Source organism: Microtus oregoni, unplaced genomic scaffold (genome assembly GCF_018167655.1).
Source record: "Microtus oregoni isolate MIOR12 unplaced genomic scaffold, Mior012 000053F_ref0000044, whole genome shotgun sequence".
In the NCBI taxonomy this organism is placed as follows: Eukaryota; Metazoa; Chordata; class Mammalia; order Rodentia; family Cricetidae; genus Microtus; species Microtus oregoni.
The window spans coordinates 14,704,998-14,730,927 of NW_024543829.1; the positions used below are offsets into that span (position 1 = coordinate 14,704,998).

The 25,930-nt window shown below is 39.0% G+C and overlaps 1 protein-coding gene across 2 annotated transcripts in view; it reads left to right on the plus strand.

Moving 5' to 3' along the window:
- Positions 1 to 25,930, plus strand: part of Ckap5 (cytoskeleton associated protein 5) — a 96,340-nt gene that overhangs the window by 2,861 nt on the left and 67,549 nt on the right. For both annotated transcript variants that reach the window (XM_041637594.1, XM_041637595.1), the window contains exons 2-3: positions 18,764 to 18,856; positions 25,283 to 25,476. In XM_041637594.1, coding sequence (XP_041493528.1) covers positions 18,800 to 18,856; positions 25,283 to 25,476 — 251 coding nt within the window. In that variant the 5' untranslated portion in view covers positions 18,764 to 18,799. The remainder of the gene's footprint in view (positions 1 to 18,763; positions 18,857 to 25,282; positions 25,477 to 25,930) is intronic.

Below are 25,930 nucleotides of genomic sequence, written 5' to 3' on the forward strand. Positions count from 1 at the left end.
GTATAAAGTAATGCCTTAAAAAAATTCAATAGCGGATTTAAAGTAGAGCCCTCTTCATATCTACCAGAGATATAAATATGGATGAGAGGAATGGTAATATTTTAGAGAGTCAGTTAAAAATACAATGTTTACTTTGTAGGTGTCTGTGTGGTAGAACAAGGGTGAGATGTGTATTGTTTTGAGATAGAATCTTGTTATGAAGCCCTGGGGGTGGTCTGAATCCCACAATGTAGATTAGGACAACCTTGAACGTGTGGTAAACCTCTGGTTGCCACCTTCAGACAGACCTGCTCCTCCACACCAGCTTTAACATTGAGACATAGAGACATAGAGATGTTAATCTGATTGTGATTGGGTTTTGGTGGTTAGTGTTAGTGAGGTTTGAGGTTTTAAATGATTCTCATATTTTTACATCTTGAGCTCAAAGATGTTACTTAGGTTGTTCTTTTTTTAATTTTTAGATTTATTTTATGTGTGTGTGTGTTGACTGCATGTATATATGTGTACCACCTGTGGTCAGATGATGGTGTTGGGTCCCGTGGAACTGAACTTTACAGGTGATTTTGAGCCGCCATGTAGGTAGATCCTATGCAAGAACAGCAAGTGCTCTGAGCTATTTCTCGAGCCCTACTCTGGTTATTCTTATCCTGCCTACCTAATAAACTTTGAAGGCGTAAGTTGCTCCCTTTTGGCCTTCACTTTTCCTGTTCTCTGCCTAGAACCTCTCACCCAACTCTGCCTTATTGATCCACATCTCAGCTCATCATGTCAACTCCTTAAAGAAGCATTTTTCTAAGTTCCCAAGTAGAATAGCTGTCTTGGTTCCTTCTACTTCATTTTCCTTTGTTTCATTTATTGTTATTTGTTAGGTTGGCTTTTGTTTGTGCCAGACTTCCTCACAGAACTGAAATATATTAGTATCTCTTACAGTGCTGGGGACAAAGTAGGTCAGATAGGTATAGTGGGGCACACCTGCCAGTGCTTAGGTGGTAGAGGCAGGAGGAGCAGGAGCTCAAGGTTATTCTTAGGTGGTAGAGGCAGGGGGAGCAGGAGCTCAAGGTTATTCTTAGGTGGTAGAGGCAGGGGGAGCAGGAGCTCAAGGTTATTCTTGGCTGTTTAGCAAGTTTGAAGACAGTCTGGGCTACATGCCTCTTGTCTAAGAATAGCAAAACCAGGGTGGTGAGATGGCCCAGTGGGTTAAGGTGCTTGCCACCAAGACTTAGGACCTGAATTCTATCCTTAGGACCCACATGGGGGAAGGGGAACCAACTCTCACATGTGATCTCCACATGTATGCTATAGTGGTACATTTGTATACACACATACACTAAATAAATGGCGTTTGGTGTGCTGTTTTTCTTTTTTCTTTAAAGCAGCACCAAAAAAACCAAGTAAATGGTGTAAAAAAAAAGTCTTGAACAAAAGTAGTCTAAACTGACATATCTTCTGTATGTGATGAAGTTAGACAAAGACAGTGTGTAACTGTGTTTCTGTTCTGTATCTTTGGCTATGAACAGTATCTCAACAGATTAGCTCAGAAGTCTTCCATAGAGAAGACTAGAAGACTCTTAGATCTATGTGTAGACGCGCCTAGGCTCTCATCATAAAGGCCTTTACCCCTGTGAGAACAGAAGTACTGGTATGATCCCGGACTGCTGTCTGCATGGACCTGTGTTCTCTTGTGCTGTTGGTACATAGACACTTGCTTCAGGATTTAAAAAAAAAATTAAAAGGAAAATAGTAAATAATAGTTTTACTTAGCATTCGCTCATTTGTTCTTTTCTCATGCTCTGGCAGCCGTTTTACTATCTTTGTAGTTTTCTTCTTCCAGAATGTCATATGTAGTAGAATCATTATGCCTTAAGTACTGTGTTCAGACTGGTTTCTTTAACTTCATTATAAGATTGAGGTTCATCATAGCCCAGCGGTGGTGGCACATGCCTTTAATCCCAGCACTCAGGAGGCAGAGGCGGGCGGATCTCTGTGAGTTCGAGGCCAACCTGATCTACAAGAGCTAGTTCCAGGACAGGTTCCAAAGCTACAGAGGAACCCTGTCTCGGGGAAAAAAAAAAAAAAAAAAGATTGGGCTGGAGAGATGGCTCAGTGGTTAAGAGCACCGCCTGCTCTTCCAAAGGTCCTGAGTTCAATTCCCAGCAACCACATGGTGGCTCACAACCATCTTTAATGAGGTCTGGTGCCCTCTTCTGGCCTTCAGGCATACACACAGACAGAATATTGTATACATAATAAATATTTAAAAAAAAAGATTGAGGTTCGTCATATTTTTTTAAATTTTTTTTTTAAATTTTATGAGTGTTTTGTCTGCACGTATGTCTGCAGGCCAGAAGAGGGCACCAGACTGTCTTCCACAGTGACTGCTGCTTTGCAGTTTCTTTCATTCATTCATTCATTCACCATTTTAGGAGTAATGTTGTCCTCCTGACTTTAAGAATGTTTTGTTTTTCATGACATTGATGTTTTGAGAGTGATAGCTACATTAAAAAGAAAATTTTAAAAATTTCTCATTTTAGATTTAAGCAAAAATTGCTTAAGTAGAATTAAATTCCTCTTACCAACCTTCTTGTTGACATCTTACATGGTACATTTGTAAAGGTAAGAAACCAATAATATATATATTTTTTTAAAATATTTATTTATTATGTATACAATATTCTGTCTGTGTGTATGTCTGCAGGCCAGAAGAGGGCACCAGACCTCTTTACAGATGGTTGTGAGCCACCATGTGGTTGCCGGGAATTGAACTCAGGACCTTTGGAAGAGCAGGCAATGCTCTTAACCACTGAGCCATCTCTCCAGCCCCATTGGTTTTGTTTTTGTTTTTTGAGACAAGGTCTCTCTACAAGTTCTGGCTATCGTGGAACTTACTATGTAGACAAGGCTAAGCTTACTCAGACTCACAGATCTGCTTGTCTCTGCCTCACTCATGTGTCACCATGCTTTGCTGTTTTATTACTTTTATTTCATGGGGATGGGTTAGTTTATGTCAGCAGTTCTCAACCTGTGGGTCATGACCTCATTGACCCTTTCATGGGGGTTGCAGATCAGATACCCTGCATATCAGATATTTATATTATGATTCATAACAGTAGAAAATTACAGTTATGGAGTAGCAGCAAATTAATTTTATGGTTGGAGTCAACACAGCATGAGGAACTGTAAAGGGTTGAAGCATTAGGAAGGTTGAAAACCACTAGTTTATGTGTTTGGGTACACATACATATAATGTGTGAATGGAAGTCAGAGGATAATAACTGTGGTTGGATTTGGGTTATCAGGTGTGGGGTCAGATGCCTTCACCTACTGAGCTGTCTCTGAATTTCAGCTGGGCAGTGTTGGTACCCATCTTTAATTCTAGCACTTGAGACGTAGAGGCGACAGATGAATCTCTGAGTTCAGGCCAGAGCTACATAAAGTAACTCTGTCTTGGAAAACAAAAAACAAACAAAACCCCACTGAATTTCATTTGGATTTCAACAGATTTTCTATTTATACCCCAGTTGTGTTTCAGGATCTCGTCCAGGGCAACACATGACATTTAGTAGTCCTCTCCTTGCCTTCTCTGGCAGTTTCTCAGTCTTCCCTTGTCTTCAGGACCTTGGTGATTTTAAAGAAAAATTTTTTAAAGTTACTTTGTAGAGTGGTACTTCCTCTATGTTTGATATTTTTCTTATGATTAGATTAGAGTTATGTGTATTTTTTGAAGAATACCATCATATTGGGTATGTGATAGCCATGTGACATTGTTACCAGTCAATTAACAAGTTCTTTGGCTCTACCTGGATAGACAGCATGGGTAAGCAAGGAGAAACTCTTTGGTTCTGACAGTTTTTATATCTCTAGGCATTGGACAGCAGCAGAAGGCAGCAGCTTGTAGGTAAGAGTACCCTAGGTAGTACAGTTTGGCCTTGGTTACTAGGACTCTTACTATAAAGTTTACCAAGGCTTTAATAGCAATGAAATCTGGTAGAAACTGTTTGAAACATTCCTAGTTAGGGTTATATCTTCAGGGATTAGATTGATTATCATGTAGTTTCTTCAAAATGTGTTCATCCCTCCCAGAGTGCTGAGGTTAAAGTTATGTGCCACCACAGGCCTGCATTAACTTTTCTTATTTTAATTGTGTGGCGGGGTGGAAGCAGAAGCTCAAAGAAGCCAGAAGAGTCAGATCCCCCTGGGACTGGAGTTCCAGCAAGTTTTTTGGATTGTTACTATGTCTATAAAACTAAAATAAAGCAAACCACCATTCCTTCCTAATAATTTAATGAAGGAGTAGAAAGTGGGTTGTGATTTGCCAGTGCTACAGTTACTTTTTTACTGAGAAACTTGACATTGAAAACACCTTGTTTATGGTTGTAAATAACTGTTATCAAATAAGTACCATTTCATATTTTATAGGTAGGAAGCTTTTCAATATAAACTCATAGTTTTATACATGAGAATACTAAAGTCCCAAAGATTAGTTGACCTCTCTGAAGTGTTATAGATAATTAATGTCAGGGAAGAAGTTGTAGAATATTTTCACCCTCACCTCTTCCCTCCCTCCTCCCCTCCCTCACTTCCTCCCTCTCCCATTATGCCTTTCAGGTTAAAAAAAAAAAGTTTGCTTTACACTTGTGCTTAAACACTGCAGAGTATGTTTTTACATTATAAGAACCTTTTAGTTGGAAGCAAAGTCCCTCTCCTATTCTAAATCTCCACGATGTCTTTTATATATTAAAAATAATTATCTTACCTTTTTTTTTTTAATCTCCTATTTTCTATCCTCAGTCAAAGAACTGAATCATTACCAATGGACAGGCAGACCTCCTTTCTTAAGTTCCTGATTATATTTCCTGCCTCTTTATAATTTTTCTTTTGTGTATATAAGTGTCTGTGTGTATGTATATGTACCACATGCATTCAGTCTCTGAAGAGGCCAGAAGATTTTAGGAACTGGAGTTACAGGCATTAGGAAACAAACCTGGGCCTCTGGAAGAGCATCCAATGTTTAAAAAAAAAAAAAAAGAAGAAGAAGTGCTGTCTTTTTGTTTTTTGTATGTTTTGTTTATGGACATAGTTGCATGAGTTTAATTCCAGCTCTTGAAAGGCAGAGCAGACAGAGGCAGATCTCTGTGAGCTTGAGGCAAGCGTGGTCTACATAGTGAGTCTCAGAGTAGCCAGAGCTATGTAGAGACCCTGTTTGAAAACAAACAAAATTGGGGGGCTGGAGAGATGGCTCAGTGGTTAAGAGCATCGCCTGCTCTTCCAAAGCTCCTGAGTTCAATTCCCAGCAACCACATGGTGGCTCACAACCATCTGTAATGAGGTCTGGTGCCCTCTTCTGGCCTGGAGACATACACGCAAACAGAATATTGTATACATAATAAATAAATAAATAAATAAATAAATAGAAAACAAACAAAATTATTATTTATTTGTATGGGTGATTTGCCTGAATGTGTGTCGCTGTACCACGCAGTATATGATACCCTGAAGGACAAAAGAGAGTGTTAGCTCCTCTAAAACTGAAGCTACAGAAAGTGATGAGCTGCCATGTTGGTGCTGGGAACTGGACCTGAGTCCTCTTCAAGAAAAAGTGCTTTTTAACTGCATTTTTCTAGTACCTTCCCTGCCTCTTCTATGCTGAGCTTCCAGCATAGCCTTTAACTACAGATGAATGTACCCCTTGATTGTTTGGGCTTGTATCGTTGTACCATATAGATTAAGTACTGCATGCCCCCCGCTGTGGATTGTTAGGTTCATCCATGTAACTGCTAATCATTATTTTCTGGCTGTAGAATATCTTTTCAGTAAGTATGCCATGACTTTTAAGAAATTGTTTCCTGTTAGTGAAATTGCTTAAAGTATAGTTCCTATACTATAACACTTACTTTGTGGTTTTTAAACATTCACAAAACATGTTGACTGTCACTGTCTAATTCCAAAATGTTTATCACTCCACCAGAAGAAAATTTTGTCCCTATTGGCAGTCACTTCCCATTCCCCTCATTCCCTACAAACCACTTTAAAACACTTCATAACAGTGGAATTGCACAACTCATATCCTTTTGTGTCTGACATCTTTCACTTTGAATAATATTTGAGGTTCATACATGTGATAGCATGTTTCATTACTCTATTCCTTTTTCTGTTTGTTTGTTTGTTTGTTTTTTTGAGACAGGGTTTCTCTGTATCCCTGGCTGTCCTGACTAGCTCTGACCTTGGATTCACAGAGTTCTGCTTGCCTCTGCCTCCTGAGTGCAGGGATTAAAGGTGTGCACAACCACTCCATTTTTATGACTGTATGACACTGTTATATGGGTATACCACACTTGTTTGCCTTATCTATAAGTTGATAGGTACTTTTCAATTTTGAGACTATTTCTCATTTATATGTCATTTTGTATTATCTTTTCAATTCTGTTGGAAATGGATTGTTAATATTTAATGTTTTTCTTATATGTATATAGCAGTTTACATGCCTACCAACTCTGTGCAAAAATCCTACACCTGTCTATTCTTTATTTTTTAAAGGTTTTTAATATAATTTTATTGTGTATGCAGGTCAGAGTATAACTTGTAGGAACTAGTTCATTCCTTTCCTTCTACCTTGTAGGTACTGGAGATTGAACTAAGGTTGTCAGGTTTGGTAACAAGCACTTTGACTCATTGAGCTATCTCACTGGCCCTCCAGACCCCCTTTTTCTTAAAGCTTTTAGTATTTGCAACATGGGGCATATTGTTTATGTTTCTTAAACTTTATTAATAGTTTCTTTTTGTCTTTTAGAGAATTACACTTTTGAAAAATAAAGATGTTTAATGTGACTTGCTATATAATGACATTATTTTTTTAATATTTATTTATTTATTATTATTTTTTAATTTATTTATTTATTAAAGATTTCTGTCTCTTCCCTGCCACCGCCTCCCATTTCCCTCCCCCTCCCCCAATCAAGTCCCCCTCCCTCCTCCGCCCGAAGAGCAATCAGGGTTCCCTGACCTGTGAGAAGTCCAAGGAACCCCCACCTCCATCCAGGTCTAGTAAGTTGAGCATCCAAACTGCCTAGGCTCCTACAAAGCCAGTACGTGCAGTAGGATCAGAAACCCATTGCCATTGTTCTTGAGTTCTCAGTAGTCCTCATTGTCCACTATGTTCAGAGAGTCCGGTTTTATCCCAGGCTTTTTCAGACCCAGGCCAGCTGGCCTTGGTGAGTTCCCGATCGAATATCCCCATTGTCTCAGTGTGTGGGTGCACCCCTTGTGGTCCTGAGTTCCTTGCTCGTGCTCTCTCTCCTTCTGCTCCTGATTTGGACCTTGAGATTTATGTCCGGTGCTCCAATGTGGGTCTCTGTCTCTGTCTCCTTTCATCGCCTGATGAAGGTTAATGTTCGGGAGGATGCCTATATGTTTTTCTTTGGGTTCACCTTCTTATTTAGCTTCTCTAGGATCATGAATTATAGGCTCAATGTCCTTTGTTTATGGCTAGAAACCAAATATGAGTGCGTACATCCCATGCTCCTCTTTTTGGGTCTGGCTTACCTCACTCAGGATAGTGTTTTCTATTTCCATCCATTTGCATGCAAAATTCAAGAAGCCCTTGTTTTTTACTGCTGAGTAGTACTCTAATATGTAAATATTCCATACTTTCTTCATCCATTCTTCCATTGAAGGGCATCTAGGTTGTTTACAGGTTCTGGCTATTACAAACAATGCTGCTATGAACATCGTAGAGCTTATACTTTTGTTGTATGATAAGGCCTCTCTTGGGTATATTCCCAAGAGTGGTATTGCTGGGTCCAGGGGTAAGTTGATCCCGAATTTCCTGAGAAACCGCCACACTGCTTTCCAAAGTGGTTGTACAAGTTTGCATTCCCACCAGCAATGGATGAGTGTACCCCTTTCTCCACAACCTCTCCAGCAAAGGCTATCATTGGTGTTTTTTTATTTTAGCCATTCTGACAGGTGTAAGATGGTATATAATGACATTATTTTAAAATTGTATTTAATCCATAGAAAAACCCATTTGAATATTGAAAAGTCAGTTTGCAGGCTGGTGAATTGGTCCTGAGATTAAGTGCACTTCTTGCTCCTTGAGGACCTGAGTTTATGTTGTGTGACAACACTTTCCCTGAGGAGACTCATACACATACCTAGTCACTCCAAATAATGAGTCCACAACAGACAGACCAAAGTTCAGCTTGGTGACCAGTGAGTTTTATTGGGGTTACTTACAGAAGCATACATGACTGAGAGACCACTGCATCATTAAAGCCCACTTCAGCACAGATGACAATTCTAGAAAGCTGGGAACCTTGAGTAAATGACTGGAGATATCTTTGCCAATGATTGTTGATCTAAACTCTTTAAGGCAACTTGGCTAGTCTTTGCACCTTGTCTTGTCTGAGAGTGACTCTCAACAAACTCCTTATATAGTCTTGGAGAGAGGGGGACCTAGTCAGTCTGATCAGTTTTAGGAACTTCCTGAAGCTATTTTGAGTTGTTTATCTTTTATGTTAAGGAAGTTCCCTGGGAGATGGAATGTTTCTATCTTGAGGAAATTGCTACTTCCAGCCATCCACATCAAGTGGCTCAGGGTTGCCTGTATGTAATCCAACTTCAGGGACTCTGGCATCTTCTCATGTCCTTCCCTGGACACCTGCATGCATGTTCACATACCCAGCACAGACACACACAAATACTTAGACATAATTAAAAATATTAATTCTTTTTAAAGCAAAGAAAACTCATTTAAAGGATACATTTTTGGTTTGTTCTAACAACACTTTTGTTGATCTATATAGATTGTTGATACAGAAAACAATAACTTGATTCCGACTGCTCACAGATGCAGTTTGAAAGAGTAGTTTTCATTGGTATTTGCTTTTGAAAGTGCTATAAAATGACCTCTGTACCTGGGTGATGGTGGCACACGCCTTTAATCCCAGCACTTGGAAGGCAGAGATAGGTGGATCTCTGAGTTAAAGACCAGCCTGATTTATAAGCAGGGTTCTACACAAAAACTCTGTCTCAAAAAGAAAAAAAAAATCTATGTTTCATACTAAATGATCAATGATGATGACTGGTTGATTTTTAAAAAGAGTGTTACAACTCCTTAACAATTGCATAGAGAACTGGCTTCATTTCTTAGGTATAAAACCAGATACAGATAGAAAGTTAGGATTAGTAATTCACTTACTCTTGAATTCTTAAATTTGTTTCAAAATGGTTCATACAGCTACTTTGGAAAATGATTAAGTATTTACATGTAAGAATAAATACACACAACATACCGCAAAGCAGTTCCACTTTAGATAATTATCTGAGAGAAGTAAGACTGAACATGCAGACAAAACCTGTATGAGAAAGCTGCTAGCAATTTCTTTTCAAAATGTGTTAACAACTAAGTGGCTTGTGTTGGTAAACAGGAACATAATGTTTATATCTTGCAGTCAAGTAATGAAAAGGAGGAAATGGCCATTTTATGCATCTACATGGATGAATGATCTGTTATTTTTTGTTGTTCCTGGGTATAGAACCCAGGGAGCCAGACAGGATGAACAAGAGCTCTGCCATTGAACCACAACCCCAGCCCTTTATCTCATTTGTATTATAATGACTCAAAGAAACTAGACTCAAACGACAACATACTATATGATGTTATTTATGTAACAGTGTTAGAAAGGCAAAAGTATAGGAACTGATTGATGGTTTCCTTGGAGTGTGGAAAGGTGTTAACTATAAAGGTCACAAAAGTTTTGGGCTGTTGGTGCTCTTGTTTGTGGTAATGGATATGTAGCTCTCTGTGTTTTTCAGAACTGTATGCTATATGGAACAAATTTTACTGTATATGGATTATGTTTTTCAGAACTGTATGCTATATGGAACAAATTTTACTGTATATGAATTATGTTTCAGTAAGCCTTACTTTAAATAAAAGATCCTATCTCAGAGAGGCATTTCTGCACCAGTCACAAATGTTATGTATATAAACTCACACAGATATACACACATACACATTAATAGTAAAAATGAGTCTTTTAAAGAATCTGATGAGGGGGTCATAGAGATGGTTCAGAGGTTAAGAGCACTGACTGCTCTTCCAGAGGACCTGAGTTAAACTCCCAGCACCCACATGGTAGCTCACAACCATTTATAAGATCTGGTGCCCTCTTCTGGCCTGCTGGCATACATGCAGGAAGAACAAATACTGTATACATAATAAATCTTTAAAAAAGAAAAGGATCTCATAAGAAAGACTAATCTACAGACACTTAGTACAGTGTTAACTTTATGTGTATACAATGAAAGAGGGTCTTGATTACTTAATTCATGAATGTCAGTAAATGTACTGTAGAAACATCTTGACTGTTAGTTTCTCTTCAGTTCTCATAGACCTTTAGATTAAGAATAACCTGAGTCTATCTACTCTTCAGTCTTCATGCTTGTCCTCTGAATCTAAATTCTACTTGAACCCCTATTCACATAAGAGGTGTTAATTTATAAGTAGACATTGATTCTCATACTAATTTGATTACTTTAGTAGGGTTTTTTTTTTTTTAAATTATATTGTGGAACTGGGCCCGGTGTGCAGTTATATAATCCAACTGTTAGAGGCTGAACCAGGAAGATCACAAGTCTAAAAAACTGCCTAGACTACAAAGAATTCAGAGGACACCTGAGCGGTTTAGTGAAACATTGTTTCAAAATATAAAGTAAGTTTTTTTTTAATATTTATTTATTTATTATGTATACAATATTCTGTCTGTGTGTAGGCTCGAAGGTCAGAAGAGGGCACCAGACCCCATTACAGATGGTTGTGAGCCACCATGTGGTTGCTTGGGAATTGAACCCAGGACCTTTGGAAGAGCAGGCAATGCTCTTAACCTCTAAGCCATCTCTCCAGCCCCCATAAAGTAAGTTTTTAAGAAGGCAAGGCAAGAGACAGAGTTCCAATGTGGTATTGCATAACATGTACAAGACCCTTTGTTCAATCCCTAGTGCTGCAAAATTTAAAATAATTCAATGGAGGATTCTTTTCATTCAGTGTAAAGAAAATTGATATGCAATGATAATCTTTGAAGCTCTCAAAGACCATGTATTTACTCCAAGATTTTTTTTTTTTTTTTTTTTTTTTTTTTTTTTTTTTTTTTTGGTTTTTCGAGACAGGGTTTCTCTGTGGCTTTGGAGCCTGTCCTGGAACTAGCTCTGTAGACCAGGCTGGTCTCGAACTCACAGAGATCCGCCTGCCTCTGCCTCCCGAGTGCTGGGATTAAAGGCGTGCGCCACCATCGCCCGGCTCCAAGATTTTTTTTTTTTTTTTTTTTTTTAGTTTAATTGTGTGCATTGAGAGTGAGGTGTGTGTGCCATCGTATCGTGTGGAAGTCATAGGTCTTCGTAAAGTTCTCTCCTTCCATTCCTATGTGGATCCCAGAGGTTGAACTCAGGTTGCTAGGCTTATTCAGTAAATACCCTTACCTACTGAGCCTTCACTCCAGCTCAGTCCCTGAGATTTTAATGCAGTTTCCCTACAAATTTATAAAGAGCTTCCTTTTAAATTAGATGTTTGTATATCCCAATTATATTTGTTTGCAATAGTCCTTTGCTTGCATAGATTTGTAGTAAATTCTTGGCATATTTTTGAAAGACCATTTTTTATTCACAAAAAGGGGAAGGTTATTTTACTTTTTTGCCTCCTATTAACCGTCCTAACCTATCTGATATGAATACCTAGGAGCCTTCTCTTTGCTGTTACGGAAGAATGTGAAAGAGCAAGAGGGGGCATTGAAAGATTCTGGAATTTCTTTCTGTGTCTTTGTGCTGCAGTTTGAAGAATGGCTCATTCTAAGAGAGGTTATTTTTTTTTTTAAAGCAGCTTTTATGATGGCATCTGGGTATTTATTTGCTTTAATGGTTTGACTATTGTCTGCACTTTTTTTTAAGACCCTTTAAAGACTTAGGATTATGGTATTGGAAACTAGTCAGCTCCTTTATTTTTGTGGCATTACCTGTATTACTACCAAAGCAGAGATCTACTTCCAAGGTCATTTACGTCCTGCTTTGGAAAACCTTTGGTCTGGAGGCAGCATCCTGGGACTGCAGAACTCTGGGTGAAGGTTGCTGCGGTCCCTTTAAGCGTTCTGGGTCCCTTTAAGCGTTCTGTGAGCGTGCAGAGGGCCATTGAGGGTGGGGCAGGGCAACTCTTGACAGTGGTGCTTCTGTCCCTGCCCCCCCCCCCCCAGGAGGCGGTTCCCAGCAGCTGACTTGCCAGTGCGGCTGCCTCCCGCAGGCTACCGGGTATTCCTGCTGATCATGCACGGATTTTAGGGCCTGACCTTTCCCTGCTAGGGTAGCGTAAGTGTCAGACTACCGAAAGGGGGCAAGCATCCCGTGCTGGTCCCGAACGAAGTCCTGGTGCACGTACCTCAGGGCACTTAACAGTCCGGGAAGGAGGGAAAGCAATGCAGGCTGCAGTGTGCTAAAGCTGGGGCATCAGCTCTACCTCTGGGTGGTGCCAGCAGCCCTGGAATGTTTGGATGTGTTGTGCTTAAGTCGTGCTGATGACCTGGCTTTCCCCCAGCCTGGTTCCTGTTTGGAGTGAAGAGGGGATTGATTTTTACCCGAGTTTAACCTGATGGGGCAGAATGGGTGGAACTGAATCTAGTGTTCTGGACCTTGGGTTCTTAGCTTGGAATTTAGAGACCTGGCTAGCCTCCTGCATGAGTAAGCTTTAGGTTTTCAGTCTCCTTGGTAGTGTTGAGCAGTAATTCTCAAAGTTGACCTAATTCTCAGCGGCTTCAGCTCTCCATCTCCCAGAGGCCTGTGTTGGGATCCAGTACCCCTTTTGGAAACATTGACAGCAATCATACAGGGAGAGTCCTGCTAACCCTCTTCCCTGCTGATAGAATAGCATCATATAAATGGTACACCTCTTTACCTGCCTCAGAATAAGTAAAGCAACTATGACTGAAGGTTAGTGAGATAACTTGCTAGAGAAGCAGTTCAATGCAGAGTACATAAGCAAGATATTTAATGTCTATTACTGGAGACATCTGGAGGCAGTGAAGGTGTGTATTTGTTAGAGGGAAAGTGTTATCGTTTTTGTTACTTCCACATAGATGAGATTCTTTTGGACATTGGACAAGTAATAATCTTAAATATTCTATGACAGTTACATAATTTTTACTTTTTTTTTTAGTCCATGTGCCCTTCATAGATGTGGTTTGAGTAAAGATCTATAAACATATATTCATTATATCGTTTTATAATTACTGTCTTTTTAAAAAATGAGTATCATTGCATGTCAGTGATCATTTAAAAGGTTTAATTTTTTTAATTTTTGAGCATTTATGTGTTTGGGGTTGTGAACATGTGCATGTCACAGCCTGTATGTGGATGTCAGATGACAGCTTGCAGGAGTTGGCTCTTTCCTTACATCATGTGGATACCGGAGATTGAACTCAGGTCATCAGGCTTGACAACAAGTACATTTATACACTGAGCCATCTTGTATATAATGGTTTATAATTTTTTTGTTTTGTTTGTTTGTTTGTGTTTTTGAGATTGGTGATATTGGTATGATACCCAGGCTGGCTCTCAAACTTTTGGAATCAAGTTATCCTCTTGTCTTAACCTTCCAGATAGCTGGAACTACAGGCATAAAGGTTAGGGATTATGCTTTGGGTGACCAGAATCTTCCATCAGGCTTCTCAGACTCATCCTGTGATTCTGCAGTAGCGTTTTCTTAGCCTGAGAGAGAGTCCAGGAATGCTAATCAAATTCAGAGCTCTTGTATTGTGATAGTAAAGGACTTTATAGGTCAAGAGCTTGGAAATTTGCCATACAAGAGTTGAACTGCCAACAATTCTTTCCAAGTAAAATGCAAAACCAAGCTCTGTGGTTATTGTAGACTGTCATTACAACAGGAATTTAAAATAAAAGGATACCACACATGAGCATCTGGGAAGCTGGGGAAGAGTATGTACTGTAAAGCAGGAGCTAGTTCTAAGCCCAGCTCCAACACTATTTACCACATAATCCCTCTGCCTTATTTTTAGGTGGTTGAAGAATACTATATTGCTGGAGCTTATGCTCAGATATATATATATATATATGTCACACACACAGACATATATATCATATATATGTCTGTGTGTGTGCACAATGAACTGAAAACTAAAATGAAATTTATTCTAAGTTCTGCCTTTATGTATAATCTTAAAAATTTCTTCCCCTCGGGTTTAAAGGTAAGCAATTATGTGTAACCTTTACTAGCAACAGAGCAGACTGTCATATTTGAGGTCTTTGGAGACATTAGATATATCTGTAGAAAATGAATAATTCTTTGGTAGAACAAAATTCTTTTCGTTGACCTCTTTGCCTTTGGCTCAACTATAGGTGGTGGTAGAACCTCCTAGGTACATTGAACCACTTGAAATTTCTCAGTATTTTTCTAGGGCCCAGACCATAAGAGTCACATGTCGTGTGTCTTTCAGTAGAGTTTTGTTACTTTTAAAACAAACTGTTACTTTAATAACATCTTTGTGTTTTTTGTATCTAAAATCCAGAGCCCTCTGTTTGCCACAGTGTTACAGTTTAGCTATTTGAATGCGCTCCCCACCTGTCCCCTTGGAGATCACCCTGTGGTCTAAAACGGACTCTACCTTCTAGCTTCTCTTCCACTCCCCCAAAGACAACTCAGATCTCTCGGTTTTCCCTCAGGGGTGCCATTTTTCACCCCTACTCTTAGATAGTCTGAAGCCTCCCTCTCTGCATTAGACTTTACCCTTAGCTCTCACCTTCTTTAGCTGCAAAGACTTGCTGATTCTTTCTCTGTAATATAACTCCCTTCAGTATCCCTGCCCACTCTTTCCATTCCTGTTGATTAAACCTTTAGCTCTGGCTCCTGGAGGAGTATTGTAATCATTTCCAATCAAAACTCTACTTTGGTCATGTATGGTGCTACAGCCTGTAATCTCACCACTTTGGAGGTGAGACAGAAAAGCTGGGAATTGAAAACCAGACTGAGATACATGTCTCAAGCTAAAAACAAACCACCCCACAAATGAAACCTTCTACTTTCTCTACTTTCTAATTTGTTCTAGTAGGTGCCTTTTAAAGAGATTTTAGTTACTAATCGTTAATTCTTTGCTCTGACCTTAATCTCTCTGATTTTATACTTAGGGTCTCTGTATATGTGATTAATAATTTCCTATCTCCAAGGCTTTGCCTTTAATGTTTCCTAAACATAAAATTATTTTTTTCCACCTGTTCCTCCCCCACTTTAGACAGAATCTTAACTGTGTAGCCCATGCTGGCCTCAAACTCACAATAGTCTTTTTGCCGCAGTTTTTCCCAAATGTTGAAATCACAGGTGTTTATCACCATTCCTTGTTAATACTCATTTTTAAAAATTTCATCTACCATTTGTCACTGACAGTGCCAAATGCCATAAGGTTGTCACTGACAGTCTGCCCCTTCTTTATGACTCTTTCCGCATATGGTGTATTTTACTTTTATATGAGGGCTGTTTGTTGATCTATCTTTCTTGTACTGTTCTACACTTCTTGAGTATATCATGGTTTATCTTCTCAGGACTTTTGTTACTAAACTTGCTTAGTTTTTGTGTAGCTATCACCACAATTTAAGAACATTTCCATTACTTCCAAAAGAGTCCAAGGGACATAACTCAGTGGTAGAGTGCTTGCCTGATATGTTCAACCAACCCGTACTCTCTCCCCCATACCACCAAGAAAACAAGAAAATACTTTGGGAATTTCTGTTATCTCCAAAGAAACTAATCTTATTTAAAAAAACAAACAGACAACAACAACAACAAAAAAATCCCCTGTTTTGGACATTTTATTGAAATGGAATTAAACCATATAGAGTCCTGTGATTAAACATAATTTTGCCAAGATTCATTTATGCTATAAACTGTCCACATTTTGTTTCTTTTTATTCCAGCTTTGAGAGGCTGCAGAGGTGGCTCAGTAGTTAGACGCTCAGTAAGATTGCTGACTGTGATACTTTCACAGAATGAAGTACAATGTGGGTGTTGAGTTATTTCCTCAAAAACATGAAAATATTTGCAATTGCAAAAAAGGTCTTACCTGGGCATAGTGGCATGTACCTAAAATGTCAGCATTTGAGAGGTGAGGGCCTGAAGGATCAGGATTTTAAGATTATCCTGAACTACATAGTGAGTTCAGAGGCAACTTAGGCCAAAACAAAGCTTAAAAGAGGAATAACCTTATCTTTTTCATGTGATTTATATACAAGCTCATTTTAATTACTGTTAGTAAATTTTCATTTTAATACGTTTCTTTGTGTATTTTGTATAGTAAATGGTTTTTTTCTTTCAGCAACTGTTTTCACAATCAGAAAGGTGTTTCCTAATGGAAAGCATAAAGTTTTTAAAGATTATTGACTATAAACCTTATTAAAATTGCTTAACTATGAGGCCAGAGAGATGTTTCAGTAATGCTGCTCTTCCAGAGGACCTGATCTCAGTTCCCAGTACCCATTTCGGCGAGTTTACAACTGCCTGTAATCCAGCTCTAATCTGACACATTCTTCGGATCTCCACAGGAACACACACCCACCCAACACATACACATAAATAAAAATAAATATTTTTAAAAGTGGTTTAAGCTAGGCATGGCGACTCACACTTTATATCCCAGCACTTGAGATGGAAGGCAACTGGATCTTTGTGAGTTCTAGGCAGCCTGTTTATGTAGCAAGCTCTGTGTTAACCAAGGCTACACAGTGAGACTTTCTCAAAAACAACAGCAAAAAAGATTTAAATATACAGAATATTTACAAAGGAATGAATTATTCATGGATTTACTCGTTTACTAGTTTGTATAAGCATGGGTTAGATTTGTATTTAACAGGACTAGGTAGAATGCTAGCTAGTATTGAGAGTTGTCTGTAATGATTTCTCTCCTTCTCTCCCTCTTTTCCCAGAAGTCTCGATCTAGTACAGTCTGGCTTCAAACTCACTCTTTAACCCAAGATGCCCTTGATCTTTCAATAATCCTGCCTCATCATCATGGGTGATAGGATTACAGGGCTGAGCCACCATATCCAGTTTTTGTTCTATTCTGTTGTTTTGTATTATTTTAAGACTAGGTTTCATGCCTCAGCTTCTTGAGGGCAAGGATTACAAGCTTGTATCACCATGCCTGGCTTATATAAGTTATTTTCTATAAGAAATTTTAGGAGCTGAGTGGTAGTGGTGTACACTTTTAATCCCAGCAATGGGGAGGCAGAGGCAGGCCAATTTCCAAGTTCAAGGCCAACCTGGTCTACAAAGTGAATTCCAGGACAGGCTACTCAGAGAAACTGTCTTGAAAAACAAAAAACAAAAAAGCCAAAGAAAGAAAAATTCTTTATATTCTCTGAAGGTTGGGTGAATAAATGCATGAAACCAGTAGTAGAGAAATGAACAGTAATGAACTAATGAATATATATTTCTTAAGTGCATACAGGGGAAATGGTGGAAGTTTTTATAGCACTCTAAGTTGTAGAAAGGAATAGAGACTTGACATTTTTAGTAAAGAGAGGAGGAATCCATAGTAAATAGAAGCTTCTTTGGTTACACAAATAAAGTCAGATGAACTGTCCTATGACATCGGTGACAATTTCTGCATGGCCCAAGTGTGGAGCCTAGTCTTATCTGTGAGAAACTCCAGTATCCTGCTTCGGGACAGAGAAGGGGACCTCCAAAGGTGAACAAATTTCCCTGCTAATGTAGGCTTCCTCTGTGGATGGAGATTTCTTTTATAAAAAGACAGCTTTTCAAAGCTATTTATGCGTCTGAACTCTTATTTTTAGTAACCAACTAGAAATATGCCAAAGAAGTTGATATAGGAATGTAATATTTGGTCTCCCATATTCTTTTTTTTTAAAAAGATTTATTTATTTATTATGTACAAAGTATTCAGCCTCCATGTATGCCTGCAGGCCAGAAGGGGGTACCAAATCTCATTACAGATGGTTGTGAACCATCATGTGGGTTGCTGAGACTTGAACTCAGGACCTCTAGAAGAGCAGTCAGTGCTCTTAACCTCTAAGCCATCTCTCCAGTCCCTCCCATATTCTTTTAAGGGCCAAGTAGATCATTTCTTTTTTTGTAATTAGTTTTTAATTTTTTTTTTGGTTTTTATTTTATTTTTTTATTATTATTTTTTTTCCGAGACAGGGTTTCTCTGTAGCTTTGGAGCCTTCTGGAACTAGCTCTTGTAAACCAGGCTGGTCTCGAACTCACAGAGAGTGCCAACTTTTTACACCTTTAATCCCAGCACTTGGGAGGTAAGGCAGACGGATATCTGAGTTTGAGGCCAGCCCTCTCTATAGATCCAATTCCAAGACAGCCAGGGGTAGACAGAAAAATCCTGTCTCAAAACAAAACAGTGAAAACAAAGACAAAAAAACAAAACAAAAAAAAAAACCAGGAAAAGAAAATGTTCTATTTGCCAGGCCCACACCTGCAAGCACCTTTAATTCTAGCTAGCAAGAGGCAGAGGCAGGTGGATGTCTATGAATTTGAGGACAGCCAGACAACCTGTCTTGGGGGAAAAAAAAAGAAGAAAAAGAAAAAGGTTCTATTAATAGAATTAAGTAGTAGGCATCTGATCAAAGAAGGGACTTTTTAACTCCTTTATACATCCATGATAATCCAAGAAAAATGATTTTTTGTCACGAGACTACTTGGTTATTAGAGTTAATGAGTATCTACTATCTACTTTTATCTGTCTAGGAACTACTTTTAACTCCAAGAAAAAGTGGAAGCACAATGGGAGATGACAGTGAGTGGTTGAAACTGCCAGTTGATCAGAAATGTGAACACAAGGTAAGACTTTTAGAATTTAAATTTTATTGTTATTGTTTTGTCAGCATTTATTATTACCTTGCTTCGAATATCAACATCGATAACATTTTATGCCATTAGAAATAGGAGTCCATGGCTGGAGAGATGGCTCAGCGGTTAAGAGCATTGCCTGTCCTTCCAAAGGTTCTGAGTTCAATTCCCAGCAACCACATAGTCGCTCACAACCGTCTGTAATGAGGTCTGGTGCCCTCTTCTGGCCTGCAGGCATACACACAGACAGAAGAATATTGTATACATAATAAGTAAATAAATATTTTTAAAAAAAAAAGAAAAGAAAAGAAATAGGAGTCCAGCTGGGCGGTGGTGGCACACGCCTTTAATCCCAGCACTCGGGAGGCAGAGGCAGGCGGATCTCTATGAGTTTGAGGCCAGCCTGGTCTACAGAGCTAGTTCCAGAACAGCTAGAGATATACAGAAAAACCCTGTCGAAAGAAAGAAAGAAAGAAAGAAAGAAAGAGAAAGGGAAGGGGAGGGAAGGAAAGGAAAGGAAAAACGGGAGTTGTCTACCTAAGTGTGGTGGTGTACCCATGTAATCCCAGTACTTGGGGAGCGGAAACAGGAGATTTGGGAGTTAAGGCCAGCTTCGGTTGGTTACATAGCAAATTCTAGGCCAACCGTGGCTACATAACCCTATTTAAAAGAAACAAAACAAAAGAAGATGGTTCAGTAAATAAAAATACTTGCTGCTCAAGCCTGATGTCCTAAATTCTAAGCCCAAAATCCATACAAAATGTTGGTGTGGTGGCTTCCATTTGTAATCCCAGCACCTACCTGGTGGTTAGATGGGAAATAGAGATAAATCTTCCAGAAGCTCTCAGGCAGGCTATCCTGGAATATACAGTACAAAACAACGAGAAAGACTCTGCTTCCAAAACAGGGTAAAAGGAGAGAAACAACTCTGAAAGTTGTCTTGTGATTTCCACACATACACCCAGGCACATGTGTACCCCATATACACGCACCCTACAAACACAAAATAGCAATCTCTGGCTTGATTTAATAAACAAAAAACTTCGCTTTAATCCCAGAACTCTGGAGGTAGAGGCATTTGGATCTGATTTCAAGGCCAATATGGTCTATAGTGTAAGATCTAGGGCAACCAGGCATACACAGAGAAATCCTGTGGGGGGGGGGGGGGGGGGGTATGGATACTGCTTTTTGCATTTGTAGTGTGTTTTAGCCCTGAATGTTGAGCATTTTTTAGATTCTCTGGCTTACATAGTGTGTATTCCAGTATCTACCCTCTAAAGCTAGCCATCTTTTAATTATGGATAATTTTAAGCTAATAGATAATTTCTGATTCATATCATTAAGCAATTATCTTTTTCAGTTATTTTATTGTCCCTAACTACACCATTGTGGTTTCTTTTATATTTATATTTCTGTAATTTTGAGATAGGATTGACTGTGTAGCTGAGACAAACTTCCTCCATTTAACGAATGCTGGAATTAAGACATGATTCGCCATATCCTAACCATGTGCAAATGTTTACCAGGTAGTAGAGATTTCTATTTGTTTTCTTACAAATTTCTACTTAAAATGCACAGGTTTTCTCATTTTTTGTTTTGTTTTTGTTGTATTTTTGAGACAGTTTCTCTGCATAGTCTTGCCTGTCCTGGAACTCACTGTGTGTAGACCAGACTGTCCATGAACTCACAGGGATAGATATACCTGCCTCTGCCTCTGCCTCTGCCTCCTGAGTGCTGGAACTAAGGGCATGTACCTGGCTATTTTACCTTTTTAATAGTTTTTTTTTAATTTATTTAACTTTATGTGCATTGGTATAACGATGTCAGATTCTCTGGAACTGAAGTTACAGACAGCTGCAAGCCATCATGTGGGTGATGGGAAATGAACTGAGGACCTCTGGAAGAGCAGCCAGTGCTCTTATCCACTGAGCCATCTTGCCAGCCCCTTTTTAATAGTTGTTTTGATTAAAATTTAGGATTTTAGTTTTGATTTTAGATGCTTAAAAACAGAGTTGGAGAGATGGCTTGGTGGTCAAGAGAGCTTGCTGTTTCTGCAGAAATCCTGAGTTTGGTTTCTAGCACCCATTTCAGGTTGCTTTCATCTTTTTTTTTTTTTTTCTTCAAGACAGGGTTTCTCTATGGTTTTGGAGCTTGTCCTGGAACTAGCTCTTGTAGACCAGGCTGGTCTCGAACTCACATAGATCCGCCTGCCTCTGCCTCCCAAGTGCTGGGATTAAAGGCGTGCGCCACCACCGCCCGGCAATTCAGGTTGCTTTCAATCACAATTGAAACTCCAGCTCCAAGAAGTCTGATGCCCTCTTCTGACCTCCATGTCACCTGCATAAACATGTGCTTATATACTCAAGACAGACAGACATACAGAAATAAAGTTAAATTTTTAAAAATAAATAACTAAATACATAAAAGAATCTTGTAATAAGTTAAACAGTTTTCTGTCTTTAGAAAAGTCTTTTCTGGAGCTGGAGATATGGCTCAGCAGTTAAGAGCAGTGATGTTTCAGAGGTCCTGAGTTCAACTGCCATCAACCACATGGTGGCTCACAACCATCCCCTCTTCTGGAATAAAGCTGTACATGCAGACAGAGCACTCCTATATATACAAATCTTTAAAAAGAAAAGATCTTTTATATGAGCATAGCCCCTGCTGTAAAATACATGTAAACAAATGTCTTTTCTTTCTCAATCATGTATTGTCCCGTTTCTCTCTCTGATCTAATGTAGTATTGAGAAACACCTAATTGTTTATTAGTGTCTAAAGTGCAAATTAATTTGGTTGTCTCACAGTCACTTGTTGCTTATACTCTCCCAAATCATTTCAGTTTCAGTTAGTGCTCTGAGAATAAGCAGAATCTTTCACAGCCCTAGGTGATCTGGGCCTTTGACGTCCTTACTAGCCCATTTTATATCGCCTGCCTCCCTCCCTCCCTCCCTCCCTCCCTCTCTCTCTCTCTCCTTTCTTTTGCATCCTCCCTCCTTCACTGTCCCTCCTTCTCTCTTTCTTTCTTCCCCTTCTTCTTAAGATAAGTCTCATGTAGTCCAGACTGGCCTCATACTCTGCGCGTAGTTGAAAATGACCTTGAAGTTTTGATCCTCCTTGCCTGGTATTAAAGACATGCTCCACTGCTCCTGGTTTTAGTGGTGTTGGGTGTTGAGTCCAGGATTTTGTGCATGCCATGCAAGCACTGTACCAACTTAGCTACATTCCTAGCCTTCTCTTTTCTTTGTAAAAGTAGTAATAACCCTGAGCATGCTTATATAATCTCAGCATTTGAAAAGTAGTGGCAGTAGCTGCATGTGGTAACTCACACCTTTTTTTCTTTTTTTTTACTTATAAGCTGTTTGGCCCATTAGCTCAGGCTTCTTTTTTTTTTTTTTTTTTTTTGGTTTTTCGGGACAGGGTTTCTCTGTGGTTTTGGAGCCTGTCCTGGAACTAGCTCTGTAGACCAGGCTGGTCTCGAACTCACAGAGATCCGCTTGCCTCTGCCTCCCAAGTGCTGGGATTAAAGGCGTGCACCACCACCGCCCGGCAAGCTCAGGCTTCTTATTAACTCTTATAACTTATATTAGCCCATTATTCTTGTCTGTGTTAACCACGTGGCTCAGTACCTTATTCAGTGAAGCAGTCACCTCTTGCTTCTTCTGTGGAATGGTCACAATGACTGCAGACCAAGCTTTCTTCTTCCCAAAATCCTCTTTTCTCATCGACCCACCTCTACTTCCTGTCTGGTTGTCCCCACCTATACTTCCTGCCTGGCTACTGGCCAGTCAGCATTTTATGTAAAATATAGTTGACAGAATATAGATCATTCATTGTACCACACCATTTCCCCCTCTTTAAAAAAAAAAAAAAAGAACTCTGATTCTAATATCCTTTGTTTAGCTTCTCTCCTGACCATTAGCCATAACAATTTGTATCCAACATTCTAAACAAAGGAAAATATCCATAGTCCATTTTTGCAGAATGTGGGCGCAGTTTTCCAGGCTACTTCCTGCTGGTTGGGGATGCTGATAATCTTATGGGACCTAAAGAAAATTTAGAATTATGATCAAGTCCTGGCTGTAGTATCCTGTGAAGCTGAATCATCTCAGGCAGCAGTCTTGAATCTGTTCTGGATGTAGAACTCAGACATCTCGGCCATCTGTTCCTACTAGAGATTTCTCAGGTGGTCTTCCTTGATCAAACCTGATTTTTCTTAACTCAGAATGAATCCACAGCCTCTTATTTTCTGTGGAAACAAACGCAAAACCTCTTCTCCAAAGTAACATATCTTTTGACTTCAATTTTGAAGTCAAGGCATTTACATAATATTTATGTTTTATTAATCCAGTTAACATTTATATTTAAATGTCTTTTAGCAGCTATTTCTCCTTCCTCAGTTATCAAGCAATTCAAAGACAACTTAATCATGTATAGTATCAAGACTCTCTGTGTATTTTTCATCTTTATGTGGCTTTATTTTAACCTCTGTTTCCTTTATTTTTACTTTTTGGCATTTTTGAGACAGGGTTTCTGTGTATCTTTGTCCTGGAACTCACTCTGTAGACCAGGATGCCCTTGAACTCAAAGAGCTCTGCCTGCCTCTGCCTTCCAAGCCTTGGGATTAAAGACACGTGCCACCACACCTTGAACTTATAGAGGTCTGCCTGACTCACACCTTTAACCTCATCAGAGGCAGATGGATGTCTGTGAGTTCCAGACTAACCTGAGCTATATAGTGAGATCCAGGCCATCCAGAGTTAAATAGTAAGACCCTGTCTCAAAAACAGTTTAGAAAAACAAGAAAGAAAAGAAAAAGAAAGAAAAGGTTTATGAGTTCAAGGATAGCCTTAGCAGTGTAGGGAAACCTTGTCTAAAAAATTTTGTGTGGGGGTGTATGGGGGGAAGGCAGGGTTTTTCTGTGTAGTCTGGTTGTCCTGGAATTTGTTCTGTAGACCAAGCTGGCCTCGAACTCAGAGATTCACTTGCCTCTGCCTCCCAAGGTCTGTACCACCGCCACCCGGCCCTGGGTAAACTTTTTAATGCCAAGAAAAAAATGAGGCTTTTATTCTACATATTTTCATATTGCCGTGTCCCTTTTTCTTTGTAGAACTTAACATTGCCAATTAAGTTTATTTGTATGATTTTATGTTACTTTTAAGGGATTATAAAATTTGAGAGAAAAACATGAAGAAAAATTTATTTTCAAAGGACTCTATCTGTGGTTCCTAGCCACATTTACTTGGGCAGAGCATCATGGCAGGAGGAAGATATAGTAGAGGAGCTTCTTACCTCATAGCAGTTACAAAGCAGAGAATGAGAATAGATGCAAAGGGGCCAGGGCAAGGCATAGCACTCCCAGAATAAACCTTGAGGGACATGTCCTTCAGCTAGCTCCTGTTAAGTTTTCATAACCTCCCAAAATAGCCATATTATCTGGGTTCCCAGTATTCAACTCACAAGCCTATGATAGAGATTTCATAGTCAAACCATAACAGATTGCTGCTTTCTTTCTCTCTTGATGGAATGTAAACTCCACACATTGAGGTGGTATTAGTTTTTATCTATTAAATACCTGTTAAGTAAATTAATAATAATATAAATCCTCAATAGAGGTATCTGAAATTAAGTAACTAAATAGCAAGTTGTTGACTAAAGCTTGACAGTGTGAAGCTGACTAATCATCACATAGACAAGACCTCACATACTGGAAAGTGGGCGGTTCCATCAGGGTGGTTTCTGATCTTTCAGTTATCATGTCTTTTTATAGTAATAATACTCAAATATAAATTGAGAAACATTTGTAATGACTTGAGGGTTGTATTTTATTTTACTTTTTTTTTTCTTTTCTTTTTTTCCCAAAATGAAGTTTCTTTGTGCAACAGTCCTGGCTGTCCTGGACTTTTGTAGACCAGACTGGCCTCAAACTCACAGATACCCTCCTGCTTCTGCCTCCCAATTGCTGGGATTAAAGGCGTGCACCACCATTACCTGGCTGCACTTTATCTTTAAATTAAAAAAAAAAATGTGTCTGCACCACATATATGGAACTCAGGGGAGAACATTGAAAAGGTTCTCTGTTTATTGTGAGATGAACGCAGGAATCAAACTAAGGTCACCAGACTTGTACAACAAGTGTCCTTGCTCACTGAGCCTTGGAAAAACATTCTTAAGGTTATTGAAGCTGGGCATGGTGACATAGTGAGTTCCAGAGAGAGACCCTGTTTCAAAAACCAAAACCAAAACAAATTGTTTATTTACTACTCTTTTCTTGAAAATTTTCTGAATTTCTTTAACTTCTTTTTTTAAGAAAAGGGGGTATTTTGTTCAAATTTTCTGGTATGGAATATTCTTTTACTTCTCCAGATTATCACTGAATACTATCATTAACCCTGTTTCAAAATGCTAATTTTCTTTTAGCTCTGGAAAGCAAGATTAAGTGGATATGAAGAGGCCCTGAAGATCTTCCAGAAAATAAAGGATGAAAAAAGCCCTGAATGGTCCAAATACTTAGGACTAATCAAAAAATTTGTCACTGATTCCAACGCAGTGGTTCAGTTGAAAGGACTAGAAGCTGCACTTGTCTATGTTGAAAATGCCCATGTTGCAGGAAAGTAAGTAGTTTCTTTCTTAATATTCTGTAAACATCTCTGTTTAGTGCTACATAGATAAATGTTTGTGTATTGTAGAGCCTCTGCTATAGTTTTAAAATATTCTAGTAGTCTTTCTGTATCTTTATTTAGTCTAAATAGTACATGAAATCTCTAAAGTAGAATAAATGTTTATTTCCATGTGTTTGGGTACATGTGGACATCAGAGGACAACTTGTGGGAATGAGTTCTTTCATTGATCACTATGTGAGTACCAGAGATCGAACTTAGGTCCGCAGGCTTAGCAGCAGGTATCTTCACACGCTGAGTCATCCAGCTGCCCCTGATTGTCCTCTTGAACTTTTTAGATGAGGAGTTTTCAAAACTTGAAGTAACCTTAGTAACTTTTAGAAGTAGTTAATGTGAGGTCATTGTTAAGGACATGTCAGAGCCTCACTGAAGACAAGTGGGCATTATG